Source organism: Malania oleifera, chromosome 4 (assembly GCF_029873635.1).
Source record: "Malania oleifera isolate guangnan ecotype guangnan chromosome 4, ASM2987363v1, whole genome shotgun sequence".
Lineage (NCBI taxonomy): Eukaryota > Viridiplantae > Streptophyta > Magnoliopsida > Santalales > Ximeniaceae > Malania > Malania oleifera.
In genome coordinates, this window is record NC_080420.1 from 120,252,376 (window position 1) to 120,266,625 (window position 14,250).

The 14,250-nt window shown below is 35.7% G+C and overlaps 1 protein-coding gene across 1 annotated transcript; it reads left to right on the top strand.

Annotated features, from left to right (window-relative positions):
* The first annotated feature begins 1,204 nt into the window (after positions 1 to 1,204).
* Positions 1,205 to 13,649, top strand: LOC131153097 (eukaryotic translation initiation factor 3 subunit A). Its single transcript, XM_058105146.1, has 14 exons — positions 1,205 to 1,349; positions 3,464 to 3,536; positions 4,065 to 4,546; positions 7,349 to 7,564; positions 7,734 to 8,102; positions 8,190 to 8,219; positions 9,402 to 9,629; positions 9,746 to 9,907; positions 10,269 to 10,490; positions 10,583 to 10,789; positions 10,864 to 11,070; positions 11,882 to 11,962; positions 12,329 to 12,530; positions 12,988 to 13,649. Exons 2-14 carry the CDS (start codon positions 3,491 to 3,493, stop codon positions 13,428 to 13,430), a joined length of 2,895 nt encoding a protein of 964 aa, XP_057961129.1. The 5' UTR covers positions 1,205 to 1,349; positions 3,464 to 3,490; the 3' UTR covers positions 13,431 to 13,649.
* The last annotated feature ends 601 nt before the right edge of the window (positions 13,650 to 14,250 follow it).

Sequence of the window (14,250 nt, forward strand, 5' to 3'; positions counted from 1 at the left end):
TTTTAACACATACAGAGAGAGAGAGAGAGAGAGAGAGAGAGAGAGAGAGAGAGAGAGCGAGCTCAATCATGGGAGGAAAAGGGTCTTCAAGGTTTTCAATTTTGGGGGATTGAAAGAATCATAAATAAAATCCACGAAACAACAGAAACAATATGAAATTTAGGGTGTGAATGAATGAGCGAGAGGGGGAGCAAGAGAGTAAAAAGTATGAGTCAGATTATCACTTTGTGCCTAAATTGTATTTTATTAAGTAGTATGCAGAAATGTGATATTTTCAACAAGTAACATTTCAAAGTATTTTAGATTAATCAATCAAATAACTAGGAGGAATTTAAAAATAAATAAAATTCTAAAATCTATAAAATTCAGAATTGGTCTTTGGAGGCATGTGCAATGTCTTATAATTTAATAGTATAGATATAAAAAATAATTATTATTTTTAATACAAAAACTTACCATTAATATTACCAAATAAAATCAATGTCCTAAAAACTTTTCAACCATCATAACAACAATCAACACATAATAATCCAACTATTCAAAATAATAAGGGCACTATGGCCCAAATTTTTTTTTTTTTAAATATGTATGTAGCACAATAATTTTGCTTCTGTTTCTATTACTACCTATTATTATTAGATTAATAATTTATATATTAACAACAACATGCAATAATACTATATCATATATAGGGATATTCGCGCCAATTGACTTAAACATTAAGGACAATTTGGACTAAAAAATAAGATTAACATAAAAACAAAATTTTTATTAAAGTTATATGGAAAAGATCAAAATTTTATTCCCATTTTTTTTAAGAATCACACATTCCAATGAATGGAAAATTATTGTCACTTCAAATTTCGATTTTAAATCAAATATGAGATGTGGTGTAATGTCAATTACATTCTCGGAACATAAAACTTGCTCGGTTGTAGAATAATTTTTTCTATTTTTAAAAAAGTAATATTTTATTTTAAAATTAGAAATAAAAATAAAATTATTTTTCGTAAATAACAAAAGGATTATCCTATGAATTACACATAGAAATAATCATTCTATCTTGAATTTCTTATAAAAAAAAAAGAGTACAAAACTAACATAAAGTTTAAAAATTTAAAAAATTATTAGATAAATAAATATTTAATAAAAAACAGTGGACAAGACTCAAAATTTTAAACTTCATGAAAATAAATGTCAGAATTCCAAAAATGCCCATGACCTCAATAAACGATCGGAAGCCTCTTCATTCGGCCTCCCACTCATACGATCTACAAGCCCTAACCCTAGCGACACACAAGCAGAGCAGCTGCCATCGTTTCCGGCGGCCCGCCGCCGATCCTCTTCAGGTGACTCTCTCTCTCTCTCTCTCTCTCTCTCTCTCTCTCTCTCTCTCTCAGTGTGTGTATGTGTCTGTGTACATGATTCTCCGATGAAGCAGATGACTTGAATGAACCCTCTGATTGCCGTCTTCCCAGTGAGCTGAAGCCATCCTCGTTCCTTGCCATTTTCTTCTTAATTTGAGTTTCTTTTTTTCTTCTACTTCATAATCCTTCTTTGCGGGAATCCTTCCTTTTCTCTTTCTCCTTCTATTTGATCTGCAGGACCAGCGCTTCTCAATATCTGATCCGATTGAGCCCAGCTGAAAGTGTGTTTTCGTTTACTATTCTTCTCTCTTCATTCTCCTTTTCCTGTTCTTCTACTTTCTCATCTTCAATTGTGATTTTTTTCCTCATTTCTCCCGACATTTTCTCGCTAAAGGCGCCAATTCCCTTCTGCGTCTGCCAAGTCTATCGTTGTATTCCTATTCTTCTGCAAGTGTTTGCTTTTTTTTTTTTTCTGTGTATAATTTTTTAATGGTAACGGCCCTAATTCCATTGTGTCTGCATTTGATCACATCTGATACACTTAGCCAATAAACAGTCCTTCTGGAAGGCTTTAAATTTCCCTCTTTTGTTGTCTCTATGTTTGTAGTTTATGTTCAAGGAGGTCCTATAACTTAGATATCTAATTTATAGATTCGGTGTTTTAGGCTTAAATGTATGGGCCATGTTATAAAAGAGGCCAATAAAATAGATTCAAGGAGGTCCTATAACTTAGATATCTAATTTATAGATTTCCTATTCTTCTGCAAGTGCTTGTTTTTTTTTTTTTTTTGTGTATAACTTAGATATCTAATAAAGGGATGTTACAAGAGAATCAGTCATGGAAAATGTGGAATTTGAAACATGCAGTAAAAATGTTTAGCAAGATTTTTGTTATTTATCACAAGAAAATCATCACAATTAGTTGACATTTTCACACTCAAATCCATTTTAACAAATCATGGGATTCCACATTACAACAATAACAAACTAAGCCGTAAGTCCTACTAGGGAATTCCACATTACTTATGAAAATATTAATAGATTTTTTTAAAAATTATTGTTATTGCTGTTTTAAGTTTTCTTTGAATAAGTAGGTTCTGATTTGTCAATTGTTATCTGTATGCTGGTTTCAAATGTTTGTGTTCTGATTCCTTTCACAATTTTCAAATTTGTATTGTCTTTTCAGTTCTCCTAGAAGTTGATCTTTTTTTGCCAATCTATGCATGTGCTGGTTCCTACCTCAATTTTCTAATTTTATTCTGAGAGAGGTTGTGCTTGCTGATTCTTTAATTATTTTCCTTTATTAGTTATTCAATTGGTGCTATGCACTCATTTGTTATGCATAGATAGTATTATAATTAGGTGTGTGTAATGAAAGGAATTGTTAATTGTTTAAGCAGTAGTGATGACAGCTTAGATACTGCAAATTGGAATTTGGTGAAAAAGGAGATAGAAAGTTTGTGTTTATATGATTTTTGTCATTATGCATCGTTTATTTTACTTTTGGGATGCCAATTTAAAGGACGGAAGAGATGTGCCAGTTTTTTACTTTGTTTAAATAAATTAAAAAAGTTAACTATTGTTATGTAGGCGTGACATTGAGACTGTATGTCAATAGATGCCTGTTGAGATGTGTGTTTAAAACTTTAATTGTCATTTTGCATTGTGTAATTTATTGCGGGTTACAAAATTTTAATGATTGATGCTGATGATTCTTTTTTAAAAAGCTTTGGGTAAAGCTGTTTGGAATGTATTTCAGTAATGAGGCTTTATGGTTGTCTTGACTGGATATGCGGCCTGGTTGGGTGATCATCATCACCCATTTGCATTGTCATTTTGCATTTTGCAAGTTATGGGTGGGATATCTGATTGAAGGAGAGATACTGCTTATTTTTATTTTATTTTATTTTATATTTTAGCTTTGAATAAAGCTAGTAATTGCAATTTGATTTTTTTTTTAATTTTTCTTTGATTGGTTGTTTGATTCATTTTACTCATAAAAATAGAATTCTGCATCATCTTGAACTTTTCATAATTTTGCAGTTATGTGCTGCAGGCTGTTCTTAATTTGATATCCCATTCTGTCTCTGGAACAGGTGAAAGATTGATTAATTATTGTTGACATGGCAACCTTTGCCAAACCAGAGAATGCTTTGAAGCGAGCCGAAGGTTTGTGTCTTATTAAATCTTTCTCTGGCTCTGTACTTGTAACTGTTGCAGTGTTACTTGGATATGGTTGGACTTATTCAACAAAGTTTTATGATTTGCATTTTTATATTGTGTTCTTTTTCATTATGTTTTTTTTTCATGTTCCAACTGATTGAGCTTTATGTTTTTATATTTTTGGCATCCTTTATTTTATCCTATCTGATAAATTTAGCTGGTTGCTCCTGAAAGTTAATTGCCGAATGTGGCAAAGGAAGCACTGCCCCTTTCCCACCTTAAACTTGTTTTTTTAAAATCACGAGTCGGAGTTTTAGTTTTATTTTTAAATGTTAAAAATAACTGCCGTCTGTTTCTACTCATGAACCAATTGCATTTTGGTTTAGCATTTATGGTTTAATTTTTATGCCTTGTGCAACATCATTCTTGCTTTAATGCTTTTAGTTAACAATTGTTATTGCCATTATCTTATGGGCTTTGGGTTGGTTTTCTGCTTTAGTTTTGAACTTACAATTTTCTAATGAATGGATGCAGAGTTGATTAATGTTGGGCAGAAGCAAGATGCTTTGCAGGCTCTTCGTGATCTTATCACTTCAAAGAGGTACAGGGCATGGCAGAAACCACTTGAAAGGATTATGTTCAAGTATGTGGAGCTCTGTGTTGATCTGCAGAAGGGTAGGTTTGCCAAGGATGGCCTTATACAATACCGCATTGTTTGTCAACAAGTAAATGTTACCTCTTTGGAGGAGGTAATCAAGCACTTCATGCATCTGGCTACTGAGAGAGCTGAGCTGGCTCGTAGTCAGGCACAGGCCTTGGAAGAAGCTCTTGATGTAGATGATCTGGAAGCAGATAGAAGGCCTGAAGATCTTATGCTGAGTTATGTTAGTGGAGAGAAGGGAAAGGATAGGTCTGATCGCGAGCTTGTTACCCCGTGGTTCAAGTTTTTGTGGGAGACTTATAGAACGGTGTTGGAAATATTACGAAACAACTCAAAGTTAGAAGCATTATATGCAGTAAGTGTTGCTTGGAACATAATTTCTCATTAAAATGCAAGTTTAAATTTTTGTACATGTTAATAGTTGTATTTGGTAATCAGAAGTCGCATTAATATGGGATGAGCTTAAGAAATTGAATGAAGTGAAATGCCTTCTAGGTTCATTGAGAAGGGCTTTTGGGTCATGCTCACAAATAGGCTTTTGATTGCTGGTTTCGACTGGCTGATTGGCTAGTAATTTGTGCTGTTTGGAATTACAGGGCCAATGGTGAACTCCAGCTGAACCTAAACAACAACAAAACCAAGCCTTAGTCCCACTAAGTGGGGGAACTCCAGCTGAACCTGTTAAACTAAAATATGGTTTATTATTTTTGGTGTGGGTTAGCTTGAGTGATGGAAATCATAAGTTTGCTTCATTGTTTTATTGCTCTCAATTTGATCAATAGAATTTTTAGATGTGTACCTACCAGACAAAGAAATGTTAGAAGGGTCAAAGGAATTTTTTCCTTTATCTGAATGGCTCTTTCAAAAAAATAGCCTAAATTGGATTTAATCTTTTCTCAAGGGCTTGTCCAATGTGTCAAATATTGTCTGACTATGTGGAGTTATCCGTGACCAGTCATTTGAGTAGATTGTTAAGGATGTAGTCGGTATATTTAGTATACACCTATGTCCCAAAATGGCTCCCCACCTTTTGTTGTTTTTGTTAGCCTGGCAACTTTGTTCAATTTCAAAAACTAAAGCTGAATTTGTCATGTCTTTGGATTACTAGTGTTGTGAAGATGGACTTGACTTAATGAGGTTTGAAGGTGTTGATTGCCTGCTTAAACAAACAGGAAATTTTCCTCATTTTCAAAGAGTATGTTTTTTCTGTGCCAGGTTATTTTGGTCCATGTCTCAATTTGTGGATGTGAAGCAGTCTGGCCAATTTTGTATTTTTTTGACAAGTAAATGAGATGCTCTACAGGACTAGGCAGAGTCACCTAATTACAGAACTAAAAGACTATACAGTCTATTTGCTGACACAGAAGAAGACTCTCTACAAAATCAGCAAAGTTATCAAAGATGTTACAAAAGGATCCATTCTAAAGCAGCTCAGAATGCCACTTGCTTCTCCAAAACTTCTTGGTGATTTTTAATTCCTTCAAAAGCTCGTGCAATTGCCTCTGTCCAAATAATCCAAAAAGATCGCTTATGGGACAGCATTTTACAAATCTTTCCTTCTTTTTCTGCCTCAGTAACCAATACCCTGGTCAGCCAGCGTCCATTGATCCCAGTAGAAACAGAGGCAAGACTCCACAATTCTCTCGGGCAGTTGTAATGCAACCGGGTGTGGCGAACTGCTTCCCATGATTTTTGCACAAAAACAAATATTAATCATACAGAATCCTCTCCTCTCAATTCTTGGACCTGAATACTTCCTAAGTGGCCTCCCACACCCTTGGTTTTTCACTGGTTTTTGAGGGAAGTGTTTTTTCCTCTGGTTTTCCATATTTCCAAGGGAAATTTGCAGTCCCAGCATCACCATCTCAGCACTTACTCCAAGAGTAGAAGGACTTAATGGAGAACCTTCACTCTGAGAACGGACAAAAAACTGCTTGTGCTTTACTCTTCCTCTCACCCCTTTGTCATACAGCATGTGCAGTACACCTAAGCACATTCTTCCATCTTTGAGACTTTAAAAAATAACTTCCACCTGATCATTGGGTCTTGGAAATTGACATTTTAGATCACTGGTAGACCGAATGTCATCCTAGAAATTCATTAAAGAACAGTCTCCAACTGCAAAAGCTGATCCAGAGAGAAATTTACCCACTGTTTCTGTCAGTGCTTCTCCATGCCCCCACTCCATGCGGACTACTACTATGCTTCACAATTCAATCATTGTGATTTTCCCTGTATTTAGCTCCAATAACTCTCCCAGAAAGTTTTCCTTTTTTTGAATATATCTCCACAATTAGCTGCCAAGGAGATCTCTTATCATCACCAAGACCCCCAGGCTTTCAAAGTTCTAGCTGATGAGGTGGAGTCATAATGCCCCACCTCACAAATTGGCATTTAAAAAAATATTCTCCACTGGCCCAATGGAATCTGGTTTGAGTGATCTCAAGAAATTTATTGACAAGGCTGGGTATACGGAAGATTAAGGGTAAATTAGTTGTAATGATCATAATCAGAGTCAACCACCTGCCATTTATTACCTTTTCATCCTGCCAGTCTTCTCGAAATTTTCTACCATCGGATTCCATACTCTTTTATCCTTGTATTTGCTTCTAAAGGAAACCCTAGGTCTTTAATTGATTAGGCTTCCACACTCCTGGAATATGCATGAATCTCTAACCAGAACCCCCTTTTCACAGATACAAGGACCCTCTTGCTTAATTAAAAGGTTTAAAAAATTTTCAGCCAGGGAAACTTTGTAAGGTGGCGAGAATAATGCAGTTGTTTCAGACAATTGGTGACCATTACCATCGAAAAGCAGTTGGGTAATTACTAATTAGACAATCACCATGTCACCTTATCCCGAACATGAACCTTGTCCAATTTTATGCTCTGAGACATCTTTTTTACTTAGTATTACACATGGTATCTTCCATTCTACATTGTATCCATCATTTTAGCAAAAACCATTGGTGGTGGATTACTTGTCAATAGACCTGTGGTTAAATATCTTAGGTGAATCAATGAATGTAGTTGCTACAATAACTAACTTTTTATGGGTTATTTATGCAAAGTAGTCACTTTTCAGAATTGTATAATTTTCACAATCTTTTTCATGACAGCATAAATTGATTTTAATGGACAAGTGTATCATGTGTAGATGACAGCACACCGGGCGTTCCAATTTTGCAAGCAATACAAAAGAACAACAGAGTTTCGCAGGCTCTGTGAAATCATCAGGAATCATCTGGCAAACCTTAACAAATATAGAGACCAAAGGGATCGACCTGATCTGTCAGCACCTGAGAGCTTGCAACTTTATCTGGATACAAGATTTGAGCAGCTAAAAATTGCTACTGAACTCGAACTTTGGCAGGTCTGAAAGTTTCTGATTATATTTATGTGTGCGCATTTATTTTTATGCACTCACAAGTCACAAACACACTCAAAACTGGATGTGTCAAGAAGCTGATGAATTTTTATATTTCTATTTACTAGTATTCAAGTTCTTTGCTTCTCATTTTTTTGCACTCTTATTTCCGTAGGAAGCTTTTCGTTCTGTTGAAGATATTCATGGACTGATGTGCATGGTTAAGAAGACCCCGAAGCCATCCTTGTTGGTTGTTTATTATGCTAAGCTAACAGAAATATTTTGGATTTCTTCCAGTCATCTCTATCATGCTTATGCATGGTTTAAGCTTTTCTCACTTCAAAAAAGCTTTAATAAGAATTTAAGCCAGAAGGATTTGCAATTGATAGCATCATCTGTTGTGTTGGCTGCACTGTCTGTACCTCCCTATGATCACAAATATGGTGCATCTCATTTGGAACTTGAAAATGAAAAAGAGCGCAACTTGAGGATGGCTAATCTTATAGGATTCAATCTTGACCCTAAACTTGATAGCAGAGAAATGGTAATGTGAACTATTCTATTGGATTTCCTTCCATGCTAAGTATTATGCTATATTTTTCTAAATCTAACTATGGCTCTTTTTTTCCAGCTTTCACGGTCATCCCTCCTTGCTGAATTGGTAAGTTTTTATGTTTATCATTTCCTGTATTCTGGCATTTCTAGCATGTTCTAACCATATTTGTCAAATCAAGATTCGAATTGTTAATCGAAATTTCAATTTTGGGAATTGAGAATCGAGAATCAAATCTTATCGTAAGATTCAGTACAAATCTCCAAAATCAGTTCTAAATGACATGCATATATTGATATATAAACAAGTAGTAAGATGGTACACTACATTTAAATTTTGACAATAAAAAAAAATCACATTTCATGTGTGCAATTTCCCTAAACAAACGACAAGTAAGGGAATGAGTCATGAAATATTAATAAAAATAATTAATATTTTTATCAATTTTTTTTTTAAAAGTATTGCATGCACATTCTTTCTTGAATTGAGGGGAAAAAAATAACTAACTTAAAAAGATGATAATAATTGAACAAGCTACTGAAAGAAACTAACTTTTGAATCTTAACAACCCAATGGAACATGAGTACCACCTTGGCTGATGAATGTTCTACCCCTTCTTCTCAATGGCAAAACACTACTTCAAGAGTGAAGAATGGTTTTGTGAGAGCAACATAAGACCTAAAGTTCTATATTCTCTATTTTAGCCCAAAACTAAGGTAGACGAGGAATGAAAGGTAAAAGGGCGCCCCAGGCCACAAGGTATATAAATAAAAGCAATTAAAAAAGGAAACGAGGTTTTAAACTAGTTGGGTTTATCAGGATATAAATTATACAACAGGTCTTGAATCATATGGATTGATTGACTGATATCGATTTGTTAGATTCACAACGTGAATTGATATGTTTGGCAATGATTCAGTTGTTTTTAGATTTACTAGTAAGTTTCAAATTGATTTGGTGTGGAATTGATATGAATCATATGAATCAAATCATGAATCATAAGATTCTAACAACTATGGATCAAACATGTATTTTTACATTACTTTCAGTTGCTTAAATTATAGTATGTGTTTGTTCCATGCAATCAAGAATAGAATAGAGGTATCCTGATGGTGTGAAGGTGACTGTCATGATTGCTAAAACTTTTTGAATTTTTGTGATATTTCTGTAGCTGAAATTTTGTTTAATACAATTTTTTTTTATCCACAGCTAAAAAATGTCAGAGTACCAGTGTCTTTTAAGCATTTTACATTACTGACCAACATCATTTGTTCTGAGCACATCTTACAGGTGTCCAAGGGTGTAATGACATGTGTGACTCAAGAAGTAAAAGATCTTTACAACCTTTTGGAGCATGAGTTTCTCCCTTTAGATCTTGCTTCAAAAATTCAACCATTGTTAACCAAAATATCAAAAATTGGAGGGAAGCTATCTTCTGCGTCTTCTGTGCCAGAAGTCCAATTGTCTCAATATGTCCGATCTCTGGAGAAGCTTGTCACTCTCAGATTGCTTCATCAGGTGCATTATCATGACCATTTTCTTAATTATTGCTGTCTTGTGTATATTATAGTCTTTTATCTGATTCTATCTGCCTTCCTCTGTATTTGGTTAATGTTTTGCTTTCTGCTTGTCAGGTGTCTCAAGTATATGAGACAATGAAGATTGAGAGTTTATCTAGGATGATCCCGTTTTTTGGTTTCCCTGTTGTCGAGAAGATTTCTGTGGATGCTGTTAAACACAACTTTGTTGCTATGAAAGTTGACCATATGAAGGGTGCTGTTCTATTTAGTAATTTGGTAAGTTTGTTTTTGCATTCTCCATGCAGGCATTATTTTGGGCTTCTCTGTGATAATTGGATCGGACAATAGATAATACTTCTATGTGGTTGAATCCCTATGTTATGTCAAATGCTATAATCTTCGCAAACCCGACCAGAATATTTCCATGAGATCGTTATTCTATTCCAGGGCATAAGATACTCAGGAAAGTTGAGTCCAGGAGGGCATTTAGGATAATCCGAGCCAAATGCCTCCTAATTGTGTCTCTCTGAAAGTGCTAATTGTCTTGATTGTATCTGTTTGGGTGACAATTTGATTATATTTTTTTGGATATTCTTTGCTTTGAGTTTTTAGATTTGTGGGTTAATTTTGCTATCAGGGTCTTGAATCTGATGGGCTGCGGGATCATTTGACAACTCTTGCTGAATCTTTAAATAAAGCAAGGGCCATGTTATATCCTCCTACGAAGAAGGCATCAAAGTTAGGTGATATGCTGCCAAATTTAGCAGAGACTGTGGAGAAGGAACATAAGAGACTTCTTGCAAGGAAATCAATTATTGAGAAACGCAAGGAAGAACATGAGCGGCAACTTTTGGAAATGGTATCCATGTAAACTGCTTGCAATTTGATGGTTATTATAGTCTCAAAATGAAAAATTTACTTAAAAGAAAAGTCCTTCAAAACTTTTTTAAGGAACGCGAGGAGGAGTCAAAAAGGCTAAAACTACAGAAGATAACAGAAGAGGCAGAACAGAAAAGGCTTGCAACTGAGTATGAGCAAAGGAAGAATCAAAGGATCCTTAAGGAAATCGAGGAACGGGAACTTGAAGAAGCTCAAGCTCTGCTTCAGGAAGCTGAAAAGCGTAATAAGAAGAAAGGGAAAAAGCCAATCATAGAAGGAGTAAGTGAAATTTGGGTTTACATTAATTTTAATAGTGTGGGAAAGCTCAATCTGACCATTGTATATGGATGCAGGAAAAAGTTACAAAGCAAACTTTGATGGAGTTGGCTCTTACTGAGCAACTCAGGGAGAGGCAGGAAATGGAGAAAAAATTACAAAAACTAGCTAAAACAATGGATTATCTGGAAAGAGCTAAAAGAGAAGAGGCAGCTCCTTTAATAGAAGCTGCATTCCAACAGCGGTTGGTGGAAGAGAAGGTACTTCATGAACGCGAGCAACAGGTATGGCTTGAATTTTCCTGGTTTTTATTTGCATGCATGTTTTGAATTTAGGGACTTCTTTATGTTCACACGAAAATAAAGAAAATTCTAACTCCTTCCAAATTATATTTTTGCAGTTAATTATGGATGTTTTATTGTTTTTCTTTATTCCATGAAATCATTTTTAACAGTGTTTTAAAAGACTCAATTTAGGCTCGAAACACGGCATGCCTAAAACACCTTAAGGCTCAATCTAAGATACCAAATTCCAAAAAGGCTAGCGAGTTACATACTGAGGCTTGTGCATTTTTCCAAAAGGCTCGCATTTTGTGCCTTTTTAGTTGAGGTTTATGCATTTTGGTTTTGTGATTTTGAAGTAAGAAGTGGTTAAAAATTTTTAACTACATGTTTATATAAAAGAAATGTCATAATTTTGAGTTTATTTTTAAAACTTTTGAACCTCAACCTTTCCAAAATAACTGAGAGTTGTGTCTTAGTTCATGAAAATAGTTGTATATCTACCTCTTGTCATGATTTATGTCATGTATTCAAGTGAGCAATTTTTGAATGGCCAACAATTAGTTCGCAAAGTATGTATAATTTTTATTTTTTACATTATATTTGTGATTTTCTTAAATTTTCTTTATTTTTAAAATATAAATAATTTATTTTCATATTTTTATCTTAAAAACAAATTCTCAAAAGGCTTACGCTCCAACGCGTTCAGGGTTATGCCTCGCTTCTTAAGGGTTAAAATGCCTCACTTTGCACCTTCGCCTTTTAAAACATTAATTTTCAATGATTTCTTCTGATTCTTCATGCTATTGTGCAGCAAGAAATTGAGCTGAGTAGACAACGCCATGATGGAGATCTCAGGGAGAAGAATAGATTAGCACGAATGTTGGAAAACAAGGCAAGTACTCTGTCTATTGCTTGGGATCAAGAACAAATGTTTCTGATTGTCTTGTTGCCGTAAATTTCTACCTCGAAAATTTCTGAGAGTTGCCATCTGTTCCCAGATGTGCTTTGAGATCTGTCTTTATGTATCTCCTAAAGAATTAATTTAAGGCAAATTTTTGGAAATGGCCTCTGAAGCTTTGGGTCATGCTTTTGTAACCGTTAATATTTGAAAACATTTCATTGAATGTGATGGTGTCAACATCTTTTGGTAAGGGCTGATGTTCAAAGCATGCTCTGGTTCTTCCCTGTTTATCTAATGCTTTTCATTTTCTGTGGTGCTTCAACTTACTTGACACTTGAGCATTTTTGGTTTATGAAGACGATTTTCCAAGAAAAAGTCATGAGCCGCAGGCAAGCGGAACACAGTAGATTGAGAATGGAGAGAGAGGAGCGAATCAGCCAGATCATTCAGAAACGGAAACAGGAGAGGGAGGCTAAGAGAAAGATGTTGTTCTATTTGAGGTCAGAGGAAGAAAGACTAGAGAAGGAGCGTGAAGAGGAGGAAGCTCGCAAGCGCGAAGGTACGTCTTCCTTTGAGTTACATGCTCATGCTCATTGGGTACTATGTAAGAACATTCAAAGCATATATCTTTTTGGTTAAATTTCCTAATTTGTCTTAAATTGTTACATTCTTTGCAAGTCATTTTCAAATATTTGAATTTTATGAATAATTCTCAACTATTTAGAAATTCCTTCTAGTAGTACAACCAAATTCAATTCTTTCCATTTGTCCTCCACAAATTGCTAGTTGCTGGCTCCTGTTCAAACTAATTCTTTTCCAAATTGCTTGCAAAATTGTTGTTGAAACTGTTTTAAGACTTTTTTTTCATGTACCTTTTTTTGGTGATGGATTTTTGAGGGAAAACTATTCCTTGTTTCTGAGCAGTTTCTTATGTACTTTGTGTGGTTAATACCATATAGGATGCCTTCCATGTATTATTTTGGTTTGTATCTCTCATTGGCATTTGGGATATGCAGAGGCTGAGAGACGGCGAAAAGAGGAAGCTGAGCGCAAGGCTAAGTTGGATGAAATAGCTGAGAAGCAGAGGCAGAAGGAGCGGGAAGCAGAAGAGAAGGAAAGGTTGAGGAGGGAAGCTCTTCTGGGGAGATCAACTGATGGGCCTCTGAAGCCCTCTGAGCATCCTACTGGGGGGCATCCACTGGATGCTGGGGCTGCTGCACCTGCAGCAGCTGCTGCCGCTGCCCCTGCCGCTGCCGCCGCACCTTCCCTTGGAAAATATGTGCCTAAGTTCAGACGAGAGAGCTCAGGGCAGGCTCCACCTCCAGAACCTGATAGGTGGGGCGGCAGCAGACAGGATGATCGTGATCGGTGGCGCACTGATGATCGTAAATCTGCTTTTGGTGGGGGTGGGGGCTCTAGGTCTTCCACTTGGTCATCCTCCAGGTATTCCCGTAGTTGATTCTGGTGGGTCGTAAGGGTTGATCACCTGATCTTGGTTTGCCTTAAAAACTCTAGTAGTATGAAACTGCGAGCAGTGTTTGTTCATTTGTTGTTTTTTTGAGGGGGTCACACAAGTGTGAACATGTCATGGTGAATGCGAGGAATGTCTATTTTATTAATTTTAGAAGATGTAAGACTTTATTTTGTTGAGTTATAAGACCTGGCAATAACTTTTTTCTGGGGGGAGATCGCACTCCTGTTTTTTTTTTTTTGCACCCTATTTTCCTTTTCCAGGATCAAAAAATAAAAGAACAAAGAGTGAAAGGACAACAAAATGAAACACCACCATTGTGGAAGTAGTTGTAGATTCCTTCCTGTGGAAGGGAAGGCCAGTGGTAGCCTAAATCTGGGAAGAATCTCATTTACAAGTTCCAGACAAGCTTAAAAAGCGGGGGGAAAAAAAGAGAAAGAACCGACCTAAAAAGAGAATGGATTCATATTGAAGCCTGTACCAGGAAATTAGGGTTTTATAAGAGGAAGTCTTTCGCAACCTTTTTTGGTTGCACTATCTCGTTACCCAGCAGGCTGTCCTGCATTTTAGCGGTCACAATTGTTTATAATGTGAGCTTGTAGGCACTTTTTTATTGGAATGAATCTACTTGCTTGTGATTGTATTTCATATGGTATTATTCTTAGTCTACTTTCACTGATTAGTTGAGCTTCTGTGACACAACTAATTTTGCACAGCGGTTCAGGTGTTCGGCCCATGACAACATGATAAAAATCGACAAAAATGATGCTTGACGTGTAACACGAGAATGTAGGTAGTCCTAGAGATT